The sequence below is a fragment of the Geospiza fortis genome, unplaced genomic scaffold, assembly GCF_000277835.1.
Source record: "Geospiza fortis unplaced genomic scaffold, GeoFor_1.0 scaffold190, whole genome shotgun sequence".
NCBI classification, from domain to species: Eukaryota; Metazoa; Chordata; class Aves; order Passeriformes; family Thraupidae; genus Geospiza; species Geospiza fortis.
In genome coordinates, this window is record NW_005054328.1 from 4,545,167 (window position 1) to 4,569,044 (window position 23,878).

General features: G+C 36.3%; 1 protein-coding gene across 7 annotated transcripts in view; it reads left to right on the top strand.

The window, feature by feature from the left end:
* Positions 1–23,878, top strand: part of DOP1A (DOP1 leucine zipper like protein A) — a 48,810-nt gene that overhangs the window by 19,691 nt on the left and 5,241 nt on the right. For 6 of the 7 annotated variants that reach the window (XM_031057111.1, XM_031057114.1, XM_014307065.1 and 3 more), the window contains 22 exons: positions 600–1,224; positions 4,110–4,384; positions 5,013–5,165; positions 7,218–7,318; positions 8,603–8,862; positions 9,544–11,551; positions 11,653–11,764; positions 12,640–12,819; positions 13,108–13,233; positions 13,563–13,697; positions 14,007–14,062; positions 14,552–14,656; positions 15,351–15,417; positions 16,166–16,310; positions 16,545–16,624; positions 17,168–17,277; positions 17,441–17,590; positions 18,765–18,826; positions 19,404–19,556; positions 20,824–20,960; positions 22,267–22,322; positions 23,225–23,389. In XM_031057111.1, the coding sequence (XP_030912971.1) occupies positions 600–1,224; positions 4,110–4,384; positions 5,013–5,165; positions 7,218–7,318; positions 8,603–8,862; positions 9,544–11,551; positions 11,653–11,764; positions 12,640–12,819; positions 13,108–13,233; positions 13,563–13,697; positions 14,007–14,062; positions 14,552–14,656; positions 15,351–15,417; positions 16,166–16,310; positions 16,545–16,624; positions 17,168–17,277; positions 17,441–17,590; positions 18,765–18,826; positions 19,404–19,556; positions 20,824–20,960; positions 22,267–22,322; positions 23,225–23,389 (5,261 nt within the window). Of the gene's footprint in view, positions 1–599; positions 1,225–4,109; positions 4,385–5,012; positions 5,166–7,217; positions 7,319–8,602; positions 8,863–9,543; positions 11,552–11,652; positions 11,765–12,639; positions 12,820–13,107; positions 13,234–13,562; positions 13,698–14,006; positions 14,063–14,551; positions 14,657–15,350; positions 15,418–16,165; positions 16,311–16,544; positions 16,625–17,167; positions 17,278–17,440; positions 17,591–18,764; positions 18,827–19,403; positions 19,557–20,823; positions 20,961–22,266; positions 22,323–23,224; positions 23,390–23,878 lie in introns of those variants that run through there. The other variant, XM_031057112.1, reaches the window with a different exon arrangement.

A 23,878-nucleotide genomic window follows, 5' to 3' on the forward strand; every position in this document is an offset into this window, starting at 1 on the left:
TTCTCACCAGGAAACAGACACTATACTACCAGTTACTATGACTGTAGAGGGCTAGAGCAGTGCAAAAAGCCACTGTGGGTGCTTTCTGAGTTCATCTATTTATGCGTATTCTGAATTATAAGGAATTAAGACATATAAGTAATGAAGAACTGTTATTGTTGCAGCAATCTCTCTCATTTTGAGGAGATGATTTGTTTTCTTTGTGATTGCAAATGATTAGTAGTTTTTAAATGAGAAGTTGATATCTTTTTGTAATAAAAACTTTGTATTTGATGGTTTATGATGCTGTATAAATTAATAATACTTACGCCAATGTATTTCAGCATTCTTTCATAATAGAGTAGACATAGTTATGTTATGAAGAAAATGTTAAAACCAATAATATTTAAGTATTTTTTTGATAAACAGTTTTAATGTTAGCTTAGTCTGACAGGCTTACAGAAACACTGAATATCATTTTGCATGAAATGTATTTGTATGAATACATTTAAAATTCTAGAATAAAATTGTTGCTTTCAAATGAAGACACTAATAAATGTTGTTTTGCTGAGACCTAAATAACCTATTTTCAACAGTCATTAAACTTTTATATTGCTCAGGTGCCATCAGTGTCACTTGAAAATCCTAATGATGTGTTTGAAGATGGTGAAAATCCTCCAAGCAGTCGATCATCAGAAAGTGGATTCACTGAGTTTGTACAATACCAGGCAGATACAACTGATGACATTGACAGAGCACTGAATGAAGGTCACAGTGCACCTGGCATCCCTATTGTTGGTAGCACATCCTCAGAGACTGAGACAGCATCAACCGTGGGTTCTGAGGAGACCATTGTACAGCCTCCTTCCATAATGACACAAGGGACAGCAACTCGCAGTGGGAAAACAATCCAGAAGACTGCAATGCAGTGCTGTTTGGAATATGTCCAACAGTTTTTAACCAGATTTATCAACCTGTATATCATTCAGAATAATTCCTTGTCTCAGCCCTTAGGGGCAGAGCTTCCAGTAGATCCAACTAGAGTGCAAGGACAGAGCACAAAATGGGACAGAGAATCACAAGATGATGCTAAGGTGAAGAAAACAACCAAGAAGAAAACACCGAAAGAATACCTTCCTGCCTTTATTGCTGCTTGTCAGCTCTACCTTGAATGTTCGAGCTTTCCTGTTTACATTGCTGAAGGAAACCGCACTTCAGAGTTACATCCTGGGAAACCTGAAGTTGGTAAGCTGCACTCTCGTTTGTTCTTTGTTTTTTAAATAATAATTTTTATATTTCTGCCAAAAAATTTAATGTAATAGTGTCGTGATTTATGTGTGTTATTGTTTGCTGTTCCTCTCAGTAATCTAAGTTTTCTTCTGTGTCAACTACTTTATGTTCAGAAACTAAATTATATTCTCATCGATTTTTAAGAATATTACTGACATGGAATTTGACAGTAATTAATATTGGGGTGAAAAATATAAATTATGCAAACTGAAGCCTGTGAGTAGAATCTATATTGTTGAGTCTTCCTCTACTGTGGATGGATGCACAATAGATCCACAATGTTTTCTTTGTCATATTGCAATAGCCACAGTTCATATCAAATATGTTTTTAGTTTCCTTTTATCAGCTTTGGATTGATGTGCACATTGTTCACTTTTTCAATACATGGAAATTGTAAGCTACTGACCAATAAATATCATACCAGCTAAGAAATTTAATTAATTCTACTTTGCTCCTATGAAAGGCACAGTTCTTGCAAAAAATTCTATATTGCATTAAGAAACAAAATAAAAGTGGTGAGTTTTTGTGAGGTACGGATATGTTCACAGATAGATGAAACTATTCAGATACAGACGTGATTAAAACACTGACAGTTATGGATTACTATAAATTGTGACATTTTAGGATGAGCAATCCTTTTTACAGTTTGTAAAGTCTTCAATTTACAGTTCCAATTTTGGATCCACTTCTGATCTACAGTCTGAGAGTTGCTTCTTAGAATGTTTTCATGGTGGGTAAGCTTGGAACATGCAAGAAATAGTAATGCTAATTTTGTCTAATGTCACAGTCATCTCTGGTTTTATTTTTTTCTAGGAAACTTCCTAGTTGCAGCTTTTTGTTCTTATTTACAATTTTTAAATAAAGGCTAAGTGGTGAGCAGTGCTTGGAGTTGAGTAGTTTTTTTGGTTTTGGAAGCAAGCATGCTAATTTAATGACTGCTTCTGTTTCTGTGGTCTTTAGGATGTGTTGTTTATAGGCAGGAGCTGAGCATATATTTGACTTTGTAACATCCAGACATATAAAATATTTGTCAGTTGAAGGCAATTTGGTTATAGGTGTTTATCAGTTATGAGCATGACAACGCCAAAGATCTACTACCTTTTATAAAATAACTATCTCAGAATGTTTGTGCTTTTATAGCATGACCCTGAAAATGCTAGATGTTCATTCATTTATTTCTCCCAAACAGCCTACAAATGAGTGCTGTGTCCAAAGACTAAAATGTCAGTGGTTTGCTTATTACTTTTTGGTGCACATAACACTTGCTTTTTGCTGCCTTATGCATTGTAGAGCAGAGAGCCTGTAGAGCCTGTGTGCCTTGTATGAGGGCAGTGCTTCTAGGAATCCCTTTCATTTTTGGTAAATGTCTTGGATTTGTGTTTTTTATTCATCATCTGAACATTCCTATTTGTGAGTTATCATTTGCAGTCTATTAAACAGTGTAACTTGAAGAATAGGCATAAATTGTAAGTGGGTAAAACCAACAGGAAGGATTTTGTTTCAAATGTAAACATCTGTTGTATAGAATGTCAGGGCAAATGGGAATAGTTCTGGGCCTACTTCCCATAACAGAGAATTGCACTGGAATAGAGAATGGAAGAAGGTACTTTCCATAATTCTCACACTACCCTATCTATTGATATGAAGCTTTTGTACTGCAGAAGAGGCTGTGTTTGTTAAAGGGTTCCTAAATTTGTGTTTTTGAAGGGTTGCCTTAATGATATGACCCAATAGCTCTTAATCACTGGTCAGTCTGTTTATTTGAAGGAGACAAGTTAACCTGATATTTAATGTAATTGTCCTTTAGTTCTGCTGTATGCCTAATTTCTCAGCTATCTTTAACTGAAGAAATTAAAAATGGAATTGAGTGGAGCTGAAAACAATGGTTATATCTGTACACTCTAGAATACAATATAGAAATGTTAGGTATATTTAGACTCTAGTGGAGCTGTGGATATAAATTAGAAATTGCATCATTCTTCTTTTGATTCTAAAAGGGTGCTGTATTTGTGCCTATTAAATAACACTTCTTCATTTGTGTCTGGTTCTGGTTGTAATTGCCTTTTTAGGAACATGATCAATAGAGTCCTTTTGAAGTTTTAAGAGAAGTTAGTTTGGTATCTCTAAAATAAAAGGATGCAATATTCAATTGGAGAGTTGACTGTGAACTTTGGAGAAAGACACTTCCAGTATCAACCCAGAGTATGGCTTGATAAAGTGAGAGGACAGTAAAAAGGGGGAAGCAACCACCTACAGTGAAAACAGAGTATGGTCTAATGGATCTTAGCTCTGTACCAAACCATTAATTTTCACAGAGACTTCTATTTTTAAAATGTTGCCAGCCAAATCTCTTTTTGTCAAATTAAAATTAGTCTGCATGTATATAATATATTATATTATCCTAGGCTCTGTAAAATATATTACAGAATTATTCCAGACTACTGTCTAGGGTGTTAAGAAGGTTAACTTTTGCAGGTTCCTGATTGCTGGTGAAGAATTTTGTGAAGAAGAAAAGTGAATTAAAAGATGTGCTAACTACTAAAAGTCCAGTTTTGTCTGAAGCTGGGAATCATCTGAATGCATTTCCATAAAATTTTTCTCTTCCTTGTTAAAATTTTTCTATTCATTTTTGATTACTAAATGTTTGAAGTGATACAGTATTGCATTCTTAATTGGATTATTTTTAAGATACATCAGGAAATACCTTCCTCTTGCATTTTCCTAAATGGACAGGTTAAAATATGAAGGGACAATTGCACATATAATTATAGAATACAAGAGGAAAATTCCATAATATTTAGATTGTTAAATAAATGCATAATCTGTGATTTTTGTTTCAGACTGTGAACAAGTACAGCCTCCACTGTGGCTACAGACTTTAATGAATGCTTGCAAGCAGGCAAGCAATTTCAGTGTTCAGGGTGTTACTATTTCCCTCGTGATGGACTTGGTTGGATTGACTCAGTCTGTTGCTCTTGTCACTGGAGAAAATCTGAACAGTGTGGAAACTGCTCAGCCTCTTAGTCCTAACCAGGGAAGAGTGGCTGTCGTCATCAGACCTCCTCTTACTCAAGGCAATCTGAGATATATGGCTGAAAAGACAGACTTCTTCAAGGTTAGATGCAGTATCTCATTGCTGTTTTCTCTAGACTTTTTCTGTCTGGTGAAGAATAAGTCTTGGCCCCTTTACCATGCTTGATATGCTAAACCAAATTTTCTTGCTGAATATTTTGATAACATTTGTAACCTGTGTTAGAATCTAAATGAAATACACAATAAGTTTTTTTCCTGCAATTCTCTTACTGACCACTTGTGTGACATTCCTTGTTTAATTGAATATTTTAAAGATATAAACAAAACCTGATTGAATAGCAGCATTAATCAGCAAAGGTGTAAAACTGAGATGTGCATAGTGTAGGACTATGTAAACAATTTTTGCATTTGTGTTATTCATGTAAGAAATCTTTTGCAAAAGATAATCAGCAGCAGGCCATATTATGTAGTTAGTTATATTTCAATGAAAAATTATTTCTGTTCCGACTCCTTAACAGGAATTGTTTATGTAGTAAGTTATTGCCGTGTTCTGAACAGTTCCTTCTGTTCATACAAGAGGAACCATTTTACAGATTGTCTCTTGGTCACAGGGTGTCATCAGATGTGATGTCTCCAATTGTTGCATAGAGCAGAACAAGGCATGATAGTCATTCACTTGTCTCTTGCAACTTTTCTTTTCATGTACAAAGCATATAGCTTTGACTCTCTGGGACCAGCTGGGTGATGGAACTCCTCAGCATCATCAGAAGAGTGTGGAGCTCTTCTACCAGCTGCACAACCTCGTCCCATCTTCCAGCATTTGTGAAGATGTCATTAGTCAGCAGCTGACTCACAGAGACAAGGCAAGTTGCTCATGTATTTACTTAAAGATAAATAAAGTATATACAGAAATATATTGAGATAAAAGACCCCTCGGAGGAGGGTATGAATAACTTCAATATTGAAAGAAATATTGCCTTACATTGTTTCAAATGTTATCTTAGATCTGTGATGAGTCTCTAGTTTCATGCTAGACAACAGAGGTTTTTCACCATTCAGCAACAGACTTATGCAGGAGACTTTCTCTCTTATCAAAGTCATGTGATGCTTCCCAATACTTAAAGCATGTGCTTAGTTTTTGCTGTTGTTAGCAGGAGTTCTTGTCATTACAGGTTTACTTATATATAGATTTACTTGTATAAAAATACTTTTTTTTTCCTCACCTGGAAATTTCTTTCACATAGAGGCTGTCAATTTGACATTTGACTTGAGGCGTTTGTAGTGCTTTCAATTTTAGGTATATAAGCTATTTTCACAGCTGCAACAGTATGAATAGTAGGGAATTACTTGCTTACACATTCTAGCAACTCATGGTCGTGTGACTTCCAGAATGCTTACCTTTTTGCCGTTCTACCAGAGTTACCAGGTCAACAAGAGTGAATATGAGCCAGTCTGTCAATCAGTGCAGTTCACAGCTTGCCATATTGTTGAAATTGGTGATGATTTTTAGTGTCACTTAGGCTGCTCTGTAAACTGCTTTGACTGTGGATGTAGAACATGCTTATTTCTGCCTACCTTCTGGAGAAAGCAGTAATTTCTTACATCTTCACAGCATAGATTGCAAGGGCTTACATGGAGTCATCTCTATGTGTTTGGGAATTGGTATTTTTAACTCTATTCAATAACTGTCAGTGTATTATTTTGTGTAACTGTATGCATTTTGCAGCAGTCTTGTGGATTATTTTCCTGTGAGAAACATATTTTTCTAAATACAAGTGATGTTTGCTTCACTTTCTAGAATGCTGCCGTCTCTTTTGGTTTTTGTTTTTGGTGTGAAGAGGTTGTTCTATTTTTAGTTTGTTTAACATGAGCTGTTTGTCTTTTTCGTAATTTTCATAGCTTTTACCTAAAATTTCCATTATTGTGGCAGACATTGCATAGACAAGAAGCTGTTGCAAAGCTTCTTAAGTTGTATGTAAACTAAGTCTGGAAGTACATCAGATTTTTAGTGGTTTTACCAGTTTTTAGTTTTGTCTAACTTTGGTTAAAGGTACAAATACCTACAGTTCATATTCTATAACCATATTTCTAACAACAAACAAATGAAAATCTTTGTCCTCTTGTCCTTGCTTATCATCTAGTAATTTAGTTTAAGCCCCTACAGTACTTGAAGTAATTTTGATTATTTATTTGGTGTACTTGTCCTGATTGCTGTGCTTTGTTCACTCCTACTAAGGCTTACTAGCGTCCTTGTCTTTTTGGGTGAAGCTGTTTTTATACATGTGTTCAAGTTATAGTATGACATTTACTGTTGTTTACAGCTTTGCTGGAATAACTCTTTGCCTGGATCAGCCTCAGTAAAGAGAGAAACAGAACAATTGTTACTTTACACCATTTTTATCATTAAATATCCTGAGCTGGACTTCAGTGATCTCTGTGCGTCCCTCCCAACTCAGGATATTCTATGATATTCTGCATATTATTACTATGACTGTATTAGTCATTATGAATACTTTGGGCAAGTAAGCATGTCCTATTTGTCCAATTTGTCTAGAGTTAAATTTTACATGTTAGTGGAGAGCTCAATCTACATATCTAGCTAGAAAATTATTCTGTTTCTTTCTAGTATGGCAGTAATGGAATGAAAATAAGTTGACTAGATAGAGACAGGCTAAACTTTAAAATGAAGGCAAGATCAAGATAGGAGGGAATCCTTTCATGGTACTAAATTGCTCACAGGCACCTACTGTTGGCTACTGCTGCTTTTAAGATTAAAAAATAGTACTTTAACACGTAATCAAAGAAGTTAATTTCATTATATCTTATATAATTTAGGATGCTGTATGACTTTGTTTTTCCAGTTCTTATCAGAAGTTTTACATTCTGACAGATCTAACTTATGGTTTGGTCCACAGAAAGTAAGAATGGAAGCTCATGCCAAGTTTGCAGTGCTATGGCATCTCACACGAGATCTTCATATTAACAAATCATCTTCCTTTGGCCGCACCTTTGACAGGTTGGTGATTGCAAGTCTGATTCAGTTGAAATAATTTTACTCCAAAATCTTTGACGGTATTATACGGGCAACGTAGGGTGTTGAAAAATTGAAGAACTACAGTACAGATGTGAGAGGAAGGAAGAAGGACAAAAAATGAATTTGTGGACAAGAATTTGTGTTAGACAAAATTTTTTTCACAGTGATGATTATGTAAGCTGTAAATTTTTCCTGGAACCTTTAAAGAGTGTGGGGAAGGAATGGTGACAACATTCATTGACCATCACTGTAGTTAAAACCACTGTGGTGTATATTGAGTTTAATATCTGAGTTCTTGCTGTGTTTTGATAAATGCAGGAGCAGGAGAGAGAAATCAACCCAGAATTGAATTGTATTGTGTAGAAACTAACAGTAAAACTAAAAAAAACTTAAAAACCAAATAGCAAGCAAATGGTAAAACATGAGTTCTTTTGTTTAATCTGTGTTTTGTGTAAGAGGTCATTTATGGCAAGCAGCAGAGGATTTCTGTTTTGTGTTCTAGTATTGGACTACCTTCTTAGAAAAGACTGAAGATCTGGACTCTGAACTGCTCATGTCTTCCTCAGCCAGCACAAATGTTGTGGAAAAGTGTTTATTTAGATTTTGTATTGCATACTTAGCTGTAGGGTGTAGAGTAAAAAGGTTATTTCTTTATCTTATGCTGTCACTCATTGCATAAATGGTGATAAATTCTATGCATACAGCTAAAAGCTTATGAACATGTACTACTGGGGCATGTAAAACAGTAGGTAAAATTCAGAGTCCACTATTTATATTGTTTTTCCATGTCTGAGAAGTATTCTCAAGGCTAAAACTGTTAAAAGAGGAAAATAATGGTTGTAGGAATTGCTGAATTGTCAAGTATATTTCTCCTCTCTGTTCTTGAAGACAAGATTTTTGAATGTTTTATTTTCCATATATCCTTGTGAATTGGCTTTTAAAATTGTATATTTTTTAATGGCATACCACTTAAAAGACAATAAAGGCTTGTTATGCTAATAGCTGTACAAATACTTGATCTTGCTACTCTTAGAGCAACTGTTAAAAGTGACTTTGTTACTAGCTCTTTCTGCCCGTTCTTTCATTAGACTAGACTAAAATATAAAGAGCAGGTTCAAAGTTTTGATTCCAAAGAAAATACTGCTTTGTATGGAGAAGAGACTGGAGTATGTACCGACATTAAATTTGTCATATATGAGATTAAAATGGGATTGCTCTGTGAGTAGTGTACGATATCCACTAGATTGCTTCTTCTTTCCATTCTAGATCTTTGTTTATCATGCTGGACAGCCTCAATAGCTTGGATGGTTCTACTTGGTCAGTGGGACAAGCCTGGTTAAATCAAGTGCTTCAAAGACATGACATTGCAAGGGTTCTTGAACCTTTGCTCCTGCTGCTTCTCCATCCAAAAACTCAGCGAGTTTCAGTTCAGAGAGTACAAGCTGAATGTTACTGGACTAAATCTCCCAATCACACTGAAGAAGAAAATGAAAAGCAGTTCATGCAGAAGTTCAGCTGCGCTGATGGTATGTACACAAGAACCCTGTAGGAAGTTTCTTAATTTTTTTGCTTGCTGTTTACATGCAATGTTGAAATCATAGTAGAAATTTTTGAGGGTAACTGAAAAAAGTGTTGGAATAACTATGGCTTATATTTGCATTTGTGTGGTATTTTCCTAATTCAAGTTTGTGTGCCCCAAGTACTGTTTAAAGTTGTATTGTTTTTACATTAAAAAGATATGCAAGTATTTTAATGCAGAGCATTTTGTTATATCTTACTGAGTCTTGGTAGAACATAAGAATATGGCTTGACACTTAACCAAGAAATTAAACATTTTTATGGATGATGTGGGGCTGGCTGAAAACATACCAAAAAGTTTTGAAGGTGTTTGCATGTATTGCATAATTTTAGTTTAGAATTTACTAATTCCGTTTCTTGTGAAAATAAAAGCAGATAAGACTGGATAATGTCTCATGGAGAATTATGTTGTTTTGCTAAGGTGCACTGCTAAAACAATTTTGCTTTGTTTTTGTGAACTTGTCATTTGCTTATTAACATATTTTTTCTTCTGTGAAATAGAAAGACACTCTTTACCATGCCTTCATAATTTGAAGTCTCAATAATAGTTTAAATTCTAAATTTTAATTCTGAATTCTTATTCTGAAGAACAAAATCTTATATGTATACATTTTTTTGTGTTCTTCAAGCATTCTCCCACATGCCTGTAAGCCAAGGACAACTTATTATACCTAAAGAAGGCAATGAGAAGCAACTTGGTGTGGATGAAATGGAGAACTTCAGCCTGACCGTCAATCCTCTGAGTGACAGGCTTTCCTTGTTAAGTACCAGCAGTGAGACCATACCAATGGTTGTGTCTGATTTTGACCTTCCTGATCATCAAGCTGAAATACTGCAGAGTTCTGACTCTGGCTGTTCTCAGTCACCTACTGGAGACAACATCAGTTATGAAGTGGAAACAGAAAGCCTGAGTGCTCAAGATAGCTCTCAGACTCTAAAAGAAGACTCACCTGATGAAATTGTGCAACAAGTGGTTACAGATCTTATATGCAAAGTTGTAAGTGGTCTTGGAGAAGAAGTTGAACCAGTAAAAGACAGTCTGCACTCTGAAGATGCTTCGTGTCAATTCAGCTCATTGGATAGCTCTGTAGAGGTTACAAAAAGTGATGATCAAAATATTCAAAGTAGCCAAAGTAGTTTACTTAGTAATGACAGCTCACAGTTACTATCAGCCTCAACTGAGACTGGACTTGAGAGCTTAGGAGATGAAATGTCAAGAAATAACTCTTCACCTTGTATTGCAGAAAGCCAGCAATCCTTCTCTGATCTTACGCTTTCTTCCACTGAATCAAAGTCTAGAAAACATAGCCACAGTAGTATTCAGTTCAGCTTTAAAGGAAAGCAACCAGAAAAAATGTCAGAAAAAGAAACAATTGTTAAAGAGGCTGGTAAGCAACCAGGTGCAAAACCTAAGGTAAAAATAGCCAAAAAGAAAGATGAAGAGAAGAAGAAAGCACAAACAGAAAAGCTTAAACAAACAAATGTCTTCTTTAGTGATGGTCTTGATTTAGAAAATTGGTACAGTTGTGGAGAAGGAGAAATTTCAGAAATAGAAAGTGATGTTGGATCCCCAGGAATGCGAAAATCTCCTAACTTCAATATCCATCCACTGTATCAACATGTGTTGCTTTATCTCCAATTGTATGACTCTTCAAGGACATTGTATGCTTTTTCTGCAATTAAGGCAATTCTGAAAACAAATCCTTCAGCTTTTGTAAGTGCCATCTCCACTACCAGTGTCAACAATGCATACACTCCTCAGCTTTCATTGCTCCAAAATCTTCTAGCCAGGCATCGAATATCTGTAATGGGCAAGGATTTCTATAGTCACATCCCCGTAGATTCTAACCATAACTTTCGGAGCTCTATGTACATAGAAATTCTCATCTCCTTGTGTCTATACTACATGCGGAGCCATTATCCAACTCACGTTAAAGTAACCTCACAAGACCTCATAGGAAACCGCAACATGCAGATGATGAGTATAGAAATTCTGACACTCCTCTTTGCTGAGTTGGCAAAAGTGATAGAAAGCTCTGCCAAGGGCTTTCCTAGTTTTATTTCAGACATGTTGTCCAAGTGCAAGGTTCAGAAGGTGATCCTGCATTGTCTGCTGTCTTCTATCTTCAGTGCCCAGAAATGGCACAGTGAAAAGATAGCTGGAAAAAACATAGTGGCTGTAGAAGAGGGCTTCTCTGAAGACAGCCTTATAAATTTCTCTGAGGATGAGTTTGACAATGGTAGTACTTTGCAGTCACAACTTCTGAAAGTACTTCAGCGGCTGATTGTGCTGGAACACAGAGTAATGACTGTGCCTGAGGAAAATGAAACGGTGTTTGACTTTGTCATAACAGACCTGGAGCACATTGGTCCCCAGCAGCCGATGACTTCTCTGCAGTATTTACATTCCCAGCCAATAACCTGCCAAGGCATGTTTCTGTGTGCAGTGATACGAGCTTTGCACCAGCACTGTGCCTGTAAAATGCATCCCCAGTGGATTGGCCTTATCACTTCTACGTTGCCTTACATGGGAAAAGTTCTTCAAAGGGTGGTTGTTTCGGTGACTCTTCAGCTCTGCAGGAACTTGGATAATTTAATTCAGCAGTATAAATATGAAACTGGATTATCTGATAATAGGTATGTATATGTAGAGGTATAATCTTTTTAACTGAATTTGATTATTTTGAATTACTCTGCTGTCAGATTAACTCATTAACAAAAAATTACTCTTCTTTTAGGCCTCTCTGGATGGCATCAGTCACTCCCCCAGATATGGTTCTCACTTTATTAGAAGGGATCACAACAATAATTCATTACTGCCTCCTGGATCCATCTACACAGTATCATCAGGTAAACTTATCTGGGTGTCTGAGATGTTCCTATGCAATACATGTCAAGTCAATGACTGTGATTATATTAGCAGTTATGAAGATCTGGGTGACAAAAATAACAAATATATTGTCTTAGCTATAAATATGGGACTTTACTGATGATACCAACAGAAAAACATGTTTCTTTGGATGATACTTTTAAGAGAATACTCTGATATTTCTTTGCTTCTTTTAGTTTTCTGTTATCCTGAAATAACGAAAGTTTAATTCCTTAACTTTAAGACCTTTAAAATTCCACTTTATAGAGCTGCCTTTGTTGTGTTCACCTTGCAATATGTCTAAACATTATCCTTCTGTTCCTTCTGTATATTTACAATTTTTCTTTTTAGTCAAGCAGTATTTTTAGATCTGATATTCTGAGCATAGTGTCTGTTAAGAATTTGGTCCAGATTCCATGAGATACTTTTGCCCTTTTTCTCAGTAATCTTGTTTTTCTGCTTTTTCACCATTCTTACACCTCTTTGCTTTCCATTCATTTAAAAGTGACTGAAAGTGGGTTTTGCTTATGTAAATAAAAAATTTTGCCTAGAGCATTAGCTAGATTTAAAATTCTGAAATAATTGTTTTGCAAAGGTATAGGCAGAGGGTACAAAATGGATTGCTATAGACATGAGGCCTCGCATGTTCAGAGTACATTTGATATTGCACAACTCAATCAAAAGTTTCTCCATTATTTTAAAAGTCTCAAAGCTGTACATATTTTAAGAATTAATGAAAAAATTATGAAAAAGAGTTAAGGTTGAAAGCTCCCATGTTAGGTAAGTCAAAATTTTCTCTATTTTAAATATGCTGTTTATGTTCTTCTCTCTCTCCTCTCCTCCTCTCTCGCACTAGCTTTTGGTTAATGTAGATCAGAAGCATTTGGTTGAAGCACGTAATGGAATCCTCTCTATCTTGCATATGATCATGTCTTCTGTGACTTTACTGTGGAGCATCCTGCACCTCGCAGATTCTTCAGAGAAAACTACTGCTGCTGCTGCATCCATCACCACTATTAATCTTGGGTCAACTAAGGTCAGAACATCAGGGATAATATAATTTAAATTGTTCGTTAATATCTTCATCAAAATAATTTCAATCCTCTTCCCTTAAATCTAAATTGAATTTTTATGCCTTTGTTCTCATCTACTTACTCACCACAAAAAAATAGGCTTTTAGAGATGAGTATTGAATATGCTTTTAAGCTAAAATTTATCAGTTCAGTGCAATATGTCACCTCTTTGCTTTCTGCAGAGAAAAGATTTTGAATGTAATGCTAAGGTGCTTATCTAAAAGGGTATGTGCTCTGCTTTCGTATTTCAGAATTTGAGGCAACAGATTCTGGAACTTTTGGGTCCAATTTCAATGAATCACGGTGTTCACTTCATGGCTGCTATTGCATTTGTATGGAATGAAAGGAGGCAAAACAAAAATACTTCAAGGACAAAGGTACGTTTATATTACAGTGGTCACTTCAAATAGTGCTAATACTTCTAAGTGATTTAGTGTTAGGAAGAAGAAAATTCAGACATTCCAGTGAAAAAAGACAATGAAGTATGGACAATATTTGCATTTCTAATTAGCAACTGTACTGTCAGGGAGGTACCACTTTAGAATGGGATAATTTTCCTGAATTCTTCAGGGGAAGAGTAGGTGATACTAGATCTCTAGATGAACTGTTAAGTGATAAAATTTCAATCCCATGAGGACAGCTGCCTTAGTTTTGGCATAGCCATTGTCTGTGTTGATAATCTGTGACATAGATCTGGTTCTTTTAGGTTATTCCTACAGCATGTGAAGAACAGCTTCTGCTGGTTGAGCTGGTTCGCTCTATCAGTGTTATGAGAACAGAGACTGTCATACAGACAGTGAAGGAAGTTCTGAAGCAGCCTCCAGCCATAGCAAAGGACAAGGTATGGATACTCTACAGATCCTATTGATTTATATGATGTCCTCTTGAGGCAGCTTAGAACACTGATAATATGGGTACTTCATTGACAAAGCTGAGTAGCACAATGTGAACTTATTCACTATATCTAAGAGATAAATGAAAGAAGTATAACTTTACAGAGGGATGTCTGAAAGGGCATTTTCAGTGTTCTGTTAAATTAAGCTATATGTTTAGGCATTGCAGTAACATTATAGCATTGTCAGTTTTACCCTGGTGAGGGGAAAAAAAAGCCACTTTTTTCTGATAACACAGGTTTCATATCTTTTTCTAGAAGCATCTTTCGCTGGAAGTCTGCATGTTGCAGTTTTTCTATGCTTATACTCAAAGGTGAGAAAACAAACTCAATTTTATTTCTATCATCAGGAAACAGATAATCAACTTGAATATTTTACATCTTTTTGTCATAGGATGATCAATAGTCTGTGTAATATAAATAGTGAAGAAAGATTGGGTTTGATCTGTAGGTTTGTTAAAAAAGGTGGTTTATTTTGTGAGTTCCATAGTACTGCATCACCTTTCTTCCTCCACCTAAAAATCCTGCAGGTAATCTGCCCAAAGAAAGAAAGCTGATCTTAGTTGTGCTGTAACTCATTCATGCCATTCTAGCTTTGTAATGAAAACCATATTTTGAGAATGCTGTTCTTCTACCTTCAACTGATTCTTAATGACTTGATATAGGAACCTTGTATTAAAAGAAGCTGTAAGGGTGTTGATTCCCAATATCTGACGGCAGAGATGTGATGCAAAAAGAAATTGGGGGGATACCTGAGGGAGATGATGTTTTCATCATTGACATTGCTGCTCTCTCTCCCTTAGGATTCCAGTGACCAGCTTAGTAGACAGCTGGGCAGCCCTGCTGCTTCTGTTAAAGGATTCCATACAGGTTGGTCTTCCAGCCCCGGGACAGTTTCTCATACTTGGGTAAGTGCTCCAGGTATTTGCAATTTTCAAATATGCTCAAATGTAGGTGTGTGAAATTATTCTGAAGTGTTAGTGTTTCTAAATCTGTCTCTTACTTTTGACTCATGGAGTTACTGCCTAAGTTCTGTGGGTCTTATCAAATTAGTTTCTTCTCTGAGGAATGGCTACATATATTAAATTTTATATTATAGTATGATATAAGCCATAACCTCACCTTAATGATTATTTCAGTGATTCAGGCTCTTTAAGCAACAGATGTAAGTTTCTGATTTTTCCTAAAAAATAACAACAATTACTATTTCTTAGGTATTTGAAGCCCACTAGAGTGGGCTGAATTCTCACCATGGAAACAGTTTGTGGACTGTTAGAAATATAACTTTGAATATATTTTCTGTATAATGCTTCAAGGACCATTTTCTTCAATATTTTGAGTTTATCTTCCCTAGTAAACTGTCTCTGAAGATATTTTTGTATATAATCAAGTAAAACCTGTTCTTGGTGAACTCTTATGATAAAAATTAACTTAAGGAACTTGAAAAGATGTTTCCTGGAATATTGATAAGTAGCAATTCCTGTGGGTTTAGTGATTAAATATTGTACAAATAAATGTCTTCAGATTTGTCCTAACTCTGAAAACTCCTGAATAATGTATTATGAGAAGAAAATTCATATTCAACTTCTGTATTTTTTTCAGTGTTCTTAATGAGTTCATAATGAAAAACCCAAGTCTGGAGAATAAGAAAGATCAAAGAGATCTACAGGTAAGAAATTTATTGTATGTGTCTGTTTAAAATACTGAACAATAAATCATAGAATCAGAGACCTGGGTTGGAAAGGGCCTTAAAGATCATCCAGTTCCCAGCACAGGAAGGATACTGACCTCTTGGAGCAAGTCCAGAGGAGGGCCACCAAGTTGATTAGAGCAACCTCTCTTAAGAGAAAAGGCTGAAAGAATTTGGCTTGTTCAGCCTGGAAAAGGGAAAGCTTCCAGTACCTGGAGGAAGCCACAAGAAAGATGGAGAGGGACTGTTTACAAGAACATGCAGTGACAGGACAAGGGGGAATGGCTTAAAGTGAGATTAGATTTAGATTAGATATTAGGAGAAAATCTGTACTGTGAAGGTGGTGAGGCACTGGAACTACTTACCCAGAGAAGTTACAGTTGCTGTCACTAGAATTGTTTAAAGCCACTTGGATGAGGTTCTGAACAGCTGGTTTAGTGTAAGGTGTCCATGCCCATGGCACTGGGGTTGGAACTAGATGCTTGAATGTACTAGAAATATTTTATATCAGTTCTGTAGTATGAAACTACTCTTTAATATTTTCTCCTTATATTTACAATTTTGTGAAAAAGCTCTCATTTTCTGTGAAGATATTAATCGCTGATAATATAGAAATTATTTGAAAGCAATTCTATATGTGGTTATATGGATTTTCTACATGTCAGGACAATGAATACAGCCCTTCTGCACAAAGTTCTTAAAATGCTTGGGGTTTTTTTTCTACCAGGATGTAACACACAAGATAGTGGATGCCATTGGGGCAATTGCTGGTTCTTCCTTGGAACAGACCACTTGGCTAAGACGAAACTTAGAGGTTAAGCCTTCCCCCAAGATTATGGTTGATGGAAACAACTTAGAATCAGATGTTGAAGGTAGGTCCATTTGCATCTTTATCTGAAGCAAAACATTAATTTTCATGCTAAAATTAAGAGAACAGCTTTGCTATATTTGAGTGTATGTAAAATTCTTCAGTATTGGTCTAGCACTAATGTGTCTGGAAAGCTTGTGCATCTTCAAAACACATCTTTTTAAAATATGCTGTAAGGTAAATAATGACTTGAGAAAACTAACTTTAGACATTTTTTATTATTATTATCTTCATTTAGATATGCTGTCTCCAGCAATGGAAACTTCAAATATAACTCCATCTGTTTATAGTGTCCATGCGTTGACCTTGCTTTCTGAGGTAAACATTTCCTTGGAGATAATGAATAGTGTCTTATAATAAACTTCTATATTGTGAAAAGCTTTGGCTAGAAGTTTGGAGAAGGAGATTTAATGGGAAATACTGATGTGAATGGATTCTGGATCTTGTCACGTAAAAGTTTGTTACTAACCCATTGAGATGGATGAGGCATAAAGTATGGCCTTTCAGATGTGTAGTATAGCAAACTTTTTTGATTGTAAGCTTTGTGTGTTTATCTTTGTGTTACATCTTAGTTACTGCTGATAATTGCAGTCAGTCTTTGAATTCTTTCTTTGTTTGTAGTTTATTCTGTAGAGTGCTTTAATCAGGAGTTTGTTCTTCTGTGCTTCTAACACTTTAATGTGTTATAAAAATGATTGAATCTTTATACTCTGGATTTTGCATGGTACCTGAAATGTGATTACTTCTATCATAAACTTGAATGTTCAGTAAAGAACATTACATACACAAAAAGAAGTGTTGAGTGGTATGTAAAAAGCAATTTAAGAATGCATTATAACATATCTTCCTCTCATTTTATAGGTTTTGGCTCATCTCCTGGACATGGTTTTCTACAGTGATGAGAAAGAGAGAGTTATTCCTTTGCTTGTAAATATTATGCACTATGTTGTGCCCTACCTCCGTAATCACAGGTATCTTTAGTTTATTGAATTGATGTAGAAGATGCCTACAGCCAGTAGAAATTTGGATGGTGGCACTTAAGTTGAAACAGGCATGATAAGGATTAGATGTCTATCAAACTTTCTATAGACCAACAATTCAATATTGGTTTATGTTGACTTTTTCTTTGTTTAGTGCTCACAATGCATCCAGCTATCGAGCTTGTGTCCAGTTATTAAGCAGTCTTAGTGGATATCAGTATACAAGGAGAGCATGGAAAAAGGAAGCCTTTGACCTCTTTATGGATTCCAGTTTCTTCCAGATGGATGCTTCCTGTGTTAACCAGTAAGACTTTATTCTTCTTGTTTATACCAATGGCCCTTAAAAATTTATGTATTCCATTAACACAGGGACTAAAATTTCCCAATAGATCTTTACAGAGAGAAATAGAGATCTTCTGTGGTTTAGGTTACCACATGAAATATGAAATTGATATGAGGTATATTTCTACGCACAAATCTATTTTAAAAAATAATTTTCTTAAAATTAAAAAAAATTGTGAGGAAAACATGGTTAGCATTTTGTAGAAACATAGAATTATTTGAATTGCAAGAGACCTTAAAGATGGTCTAGTTCTAATACACCTGCCATGGGCAGGGACACCTTCCATTTGACCAGGTTGCTCAGAGCCCCCTCCAACCTGGCCTTGAGCACTTCCAGGGATGGGGCATCCACAGCTTCACCAGGCAACCTGTGCCAGGACATCACCACCCTCACAATAAAGAATTCCTTCCTAGTATCTAAATCTGTCCTCTTTAAAAGTGGGATTACTTTACTTTAAAAGTAATTCCCTCTTGTCCTATCACTCCATGCCCTTGTGAAAAGTTGCTCTCAGCCTGTCTTCATAGGAGAGGTGCTCCAGCCCTCTGATCATCTTTGTGGTCCTCCCGTGGACCTCTTCAAAGGAGTCCACATCCTTCTTATGCTGGGGGTCCCAGAGCTGGATGCAATACTCCAAGTGGGGTCTTACCAGAGCAAGGCAGAATCACCTCCCTTGATCTCTTGGCCATGCTCCTGGTGCAAACCTGGATGCAGGTGCCCTTCTGGGCTGTGAGCACACAGTGGCAGATAAAATTCAGTTTTTCATCTTCATCCACCATCAGCCACGAGTCCTTCTCCTCAAAATTCATTTTGTGCTCAGCCGGTATTTGTGCTTGGAGTTACTCTGACCATTCTGCAGGACCTTGCACTTGGCCTCATACATCATGAAGTTTGCATGGGCACACTTCTTAAAATGTCAGGGTCCCTCTGAATGGCATCCCTTATTTTCTTGGAGAAGGGGGTTCAAGAAACACAGTTTCAGATCAAATAACACCAAGTAAATGGTACCTTATGAGTCAGAGAGCTTGGATTGGAAGCTTTAGCCTAAAAGGAAAGAGCAGAAAAAATTTGCAAATGTTCCTGAAAATTCTTGCTTTTTTCTTGCTTTTCTGATTTGTGTACCATTTTCCCCTTTTAGTTGGAGAGCTATTATGGATAATTTGATGACACATGACAAAACCACATTCAGAGATTTGATGAGTAAGTATTGGTATAGAGGTGACTTCTCTCCAGTATAAACATAAAATAAATGAAAAATAAGTATCTTAAAGAAAACACTTGTTCAACATTTCTTCCAATTTGATTTGTTCAGTGTTTTTCATGTTTTCATTGACTATTTGTTTCTGGAGATCCATAAATAACCTGAAGTGAGAGAATTTGATACCATCCTGGCAGACAGTGAATTTTGCCTATATTAAGCAGAGTGGGTGGTTTTTAGTTGGTTTGGGTTTGAAGATCTGACACTAACTGCTTAAAAAATATTATTTTGCACTTTATAATTTTTTAAGCATCAATACAAATGCAAATTTTATTTTTAAAAAATGGCTAAACTCTTTCCCCAAAAGCCCCTAACCCCAGCCACTATTGTGTATACTTACAGGGTTTCCTTCAACTTTTATTTTGAATTTCTGGTTACGGATTCAAATTGCAAACCATACATCATCTTAACATCTGCTTTCAAACCCCAATATCACAAAGAAAGAATTATTTGTGCCTTGAAATGAAGCAGAAGGGAAATTCATCAGCTCTTGGCTGCACTTTCCCTGTTCTCTTTCAGCACGAGTGGCTGTGGCCCAGAGCAGCTCCCTCAATCTGTTTGCTAACAGAGAGGCGGAGCTGGAGCAGCGCGCCATGCTCCTCAAGAGACTCGCCTTCGCCATTTTTAGCAGCGAGATAGACCAGTACCAGAAATACCTGCCAGACATACAAGGTCAGTAAATATGTATCTGTCAGGGACTTCTTCCTGTTAGCTGTGCAATGCTTGTGTGACACAGTAACAGCAGGCTAAATTTTTGTTCTGCAAGATCAGTGTGTGATACTGTTTCCATAGAAACTTTGTTTCAAAGTTTCTGCAGCTTTTGGTTAATGTTTTCAGTCTTAAATGACTACAAGATATGCAGATTTTGTGATTGCCAGTTGACTTTAATCCAGATGATTTCATTGATCTGTTATTTTATCCCTTGATCGATATCCTTGGATACTTGCACAATATGTGTTGACATGAACATCTGAAGTACAAAAACAGATCAATTAGGGAGAAATAGGAAAACTGACCTTGACATTTTGAATTCTTGACTTCTTTTGCTGGTGTTTTTTCCTGAGTTCAGTTTATCTGTCATATTTATCATTGAAGTTTATTTCTTACAATGAACCTTTACCTTAAGTGGCTGGGAATGGAAACTGCTTGGATCTTCTTTTTAAGGTGATGCTAACAGTTAGCAGCAGCTTTTAGATGTATCATTTTTTCATGGCACCAAAGGGACACTTTGGTCTTTTCTTCTATATGGAAAATCAGTTGCATCAACTTTTTTGTTTTATTTGTTCTAGAATCTATTTTTTATTGTTTATATTATTTTTAAATTTAGTTACATTTCATTTTAATTAAGAATGTTCGGGTTGTTGGTTGGTTTTTTGTTTTAATTTCCAGTCGATTCAGTAGCTGAGATTACTATGTTCATGGAATAAGGTGATTTTACTGGTCTGAACTGCAACATGCATGTGTGTTGGTTTGACTGAAGAATTTAATTGTGTCTGCCTCTATATATAGAGGTGATCATAATTCAATAAAACCATATCATCCCTTTGTATTTTCTCAAGTATTATGATGGTGCAGTGTTTTAATAACAATAATACATCTGAGTTGTTCAGGCTGATTTTGTATTGTTTGGAATCTGTTAACTCCTCCTGTTGTAATGGGTGAAACTCTGCATAAGATAAGCAAAGTTCCCAGATGCACTATTGCATTTATGTAGAGAACTTACCCAAAATAGGCAACTGCACTCTTTAAAGGTTTCTCTATTTTGTTCCTTCTTTGGTGGAGTGGTTATTTCTTTATGCTGACAGAATAAAACCAGTAAAGTACTGGAACACTACCATGGCAGATACTTAAAGTTAACATTAAGAGTAAAGGAGGGAAGGAGAAAATTCTCATTGGAATTATTCTGAACTGAGGGATCCTTCTTGGCTTTTTGTTTCAGAAAGGCTGGTAGAAAGTCTCCGGTTGCCACAGGTGCCCACCCTTCATTCCCAAGTGTTCCTGTTTTTCAGAGTATTACTTTTAAGAATGTCTCCACAGCACCTTACCTCACTTTGGCCAACCATGATCACTGAACTGGTGAGTTGCAGGTGTCATTTATTATTTAGAAAACTGGTGCACATCTGAGAGACAACCTCACTCCTCCTCAAGATTTTTAAGAAAATCTCTTCTAGAGATTGTACAAATAAATGTGCAATGGCCACGAATTGAAAGCTGACTTATTTTCATAGTCCTGGTGTCTGTTTTTTTGTGATGAAATTTAGTATCTGTTAGCTTATGCTGTTTCAGCTGTTCAGCTGTCTCCTGAATTAAATTTGCGTTTGCCCTCATTCTTTCCTACTGAATCCTACTTCAATTTCTGCTGATGTATGTGTACCCTCTCCACCATTCCCACTCCTGCTCTTCTTTTTCCATTTCCATTTCTACTTTTCTGGTCATTCTTCCAGCAATGGATCTCCATTGTATGAGAATCCATGTATAGGAATCAGAATCCATGTTTTATTGGCAGTTGATGGTCATGCAGGTGACATTGTGGCTGAATTTTGTGACTAGATTTATACAAGGCTTGGCTCAGATTTCTTCTTTCTCATTTTACTCTTCATAACAAAACAGTGAAAATATCTGTTTCCAGAGTTTCTGCCTGCAGAATCTCCTGTGTTGGCTGTTTGACAGACTCTTTTAGGTTTCAGCATTGCAGTGGGAATGGAGGAGAGTGGTTGGTGCATGCTGTGATCCATTCAGCCCGCTATTCAAGGAGCTCCCAAGAGACTGAATAACAGAGGGAGCAAACCAGAATCATTGCTGTGATTAATTATATTTTCAATCTGCAGGTGCCTAATGTAGCCCTTGAATAACCACAGATCCAATAGAAGGAGGAAAGCTAAATAAAATATTTTAAATTGTGTTGTTTTAGCAATAGATGTATTTAATTTTAAGCCTGTCAATAGTACAAACACTAGAAAACCCATTCTACTCAGTGTGGCCTTCTGATTCCTGTGCTGTGCCCTGGCCTTTACACAAGTTACCACAGTCTTGGAACTACTTTCAGTTAGCAGGACTGTGGTGCTTCTGGGAATTCACACCTGAGCCTGACCTGCTCCATTGAACAATCCTTTATTCTCATTTAGTTTAGGCCTTGCAGTCTTTCTAGGTAGTGGAGGGGATTAGCCTTTGAGAGCTTTCCTGGCCATAAAGGAGACAGTTCCTTGTGGCCTTTGTGTTATTCAGGTCATATATAAGGGATGAAAGAGCTTTAAGGTGCCAGTGTCTACTCATACGGGAAAGGAAATAAAGCTCCAAACTATTTGTCTAAGGCTTATTACTCAGGCTTTCCCGAGTCACAGTCCATTGAAAATGGTATTGAAATGTAGCATTTGATCTTCAGGTGCAAGTATTTTTACTGATGGAACAGGAGCTCACTGCTGATGAAGACATTTCCAGGTAAATGTATGAACTTCCTGCTTGTTTAACTTTATAAAAATTCCTTGTTATGCTGATGGGAGTGGAGTAATTCTTTAAAATACTTTGTCTTAGAGCTGTTGAGCTCAAATGAGAAGGACAAATGAAGGCTAGTTCAGTCTGATTGCAGTACCAGGGACAGACTGTTCAGGACAAAACAAAAGAAGTTGTGCTGTCAGATTGATCATAAATCACTAAGTGAAATTATAAGATACAAGTGTCTGAGTTCTTACAATGTCTGCCAGACTAAAATACACAGCTGCTGCAATTAAATTATATGTGGCATGACTTACACCTTTTCTGTGTCATGCACTTATTCTAAATAAGATTGATGCACTTTTTTCTTTGTCTAAATGAAAGCATTGTTCTTTCTCATTAGATGAGATTGATATTTTTTCTTGTTTTATTATCCATTTTTATCTCATCTATTTTCTATATAGTGTGATCCAATTTCAGTCAATTCTAGGAGCAGAGGCAGATTTCTCAAATGAGCCAGAGTTATTTGCCCAAGTATTGCTCACTTTTTTCCTAGGTATTTTGTTTTGTTTTGTTTTTTGAAGAGTTTTTCCCTCAAATGAAGTAATATCAACATGACTGGCAATTTTAAACTTCTTCATAATTTGAATATCTGGGAATAAGATGCAGTGCAACACATTCATTATACACTGACATTTTCTCACATATAAATATAATGTATATATATTTGTATATATGCATACAGAACTGCACTCATGGCACAGACTTGTGTTGAGATTCAATTTATGAATTCAGGATAATGCTGGTAAAGAAAGAGTTGTGTGTTTGTAAAGGCAAGTAAGAAAAATAAAGTTTTCAATGTGGCAGAAGGTTGTTATGACTTACTTCCCTGCTATAATATATTTTAGAACTTCTGGCCCATCTGTTGCTGGTTTGGAGACAACTTACACAGGTGGCAATGGTTTTTCCACATCCTACAACAGCCAGAGGTGGCTGAACCTGTATTTGTCTGCTTGCAAATTTCTGGACTTGGCTCTAGCTTTACCATCTGAAAACCTGCCTCAATTTCAGATGTGAGTAGAAAACATTGTCATTTAAGTTTTTGGATATTTTTCCATGCCTCTTGGTTTTCTGTTTCCCTTCTTTGGACTTCAGCCAGGGCAGCCCATACTTCTCCCCCTCACAGTATCTGAGTGGCCCCCAGGGGAAATGATGCTGCATATCAAAGTAGTTCAAGCTGGTTTGATTTAGCCTGTGGCAAGAGATTTGCCACACTTGAGAGATCATTAGTAGTAGTGATTTATTCAAGTATTTTATTTTTCAAGTTCTTAGTTGCAGTAATGCCTGAGAACTCAAAATACACCCACCCATTTCAGTGAGTAATGCATGAGATCAGAGGGACTGCATGTCATCTCAGCGTGACTTGCTTAAATTACTCCTGCACAGTCTGTCTGGAAAATGTGGCAACAAACCTTCATAGAAAGGGGATCCCATAGGTTTTTTTTGGTCAATAGTGGGTACAAACTGCTTCCTCAGTGCCTCTGCAATCCTGTTCCATGTGG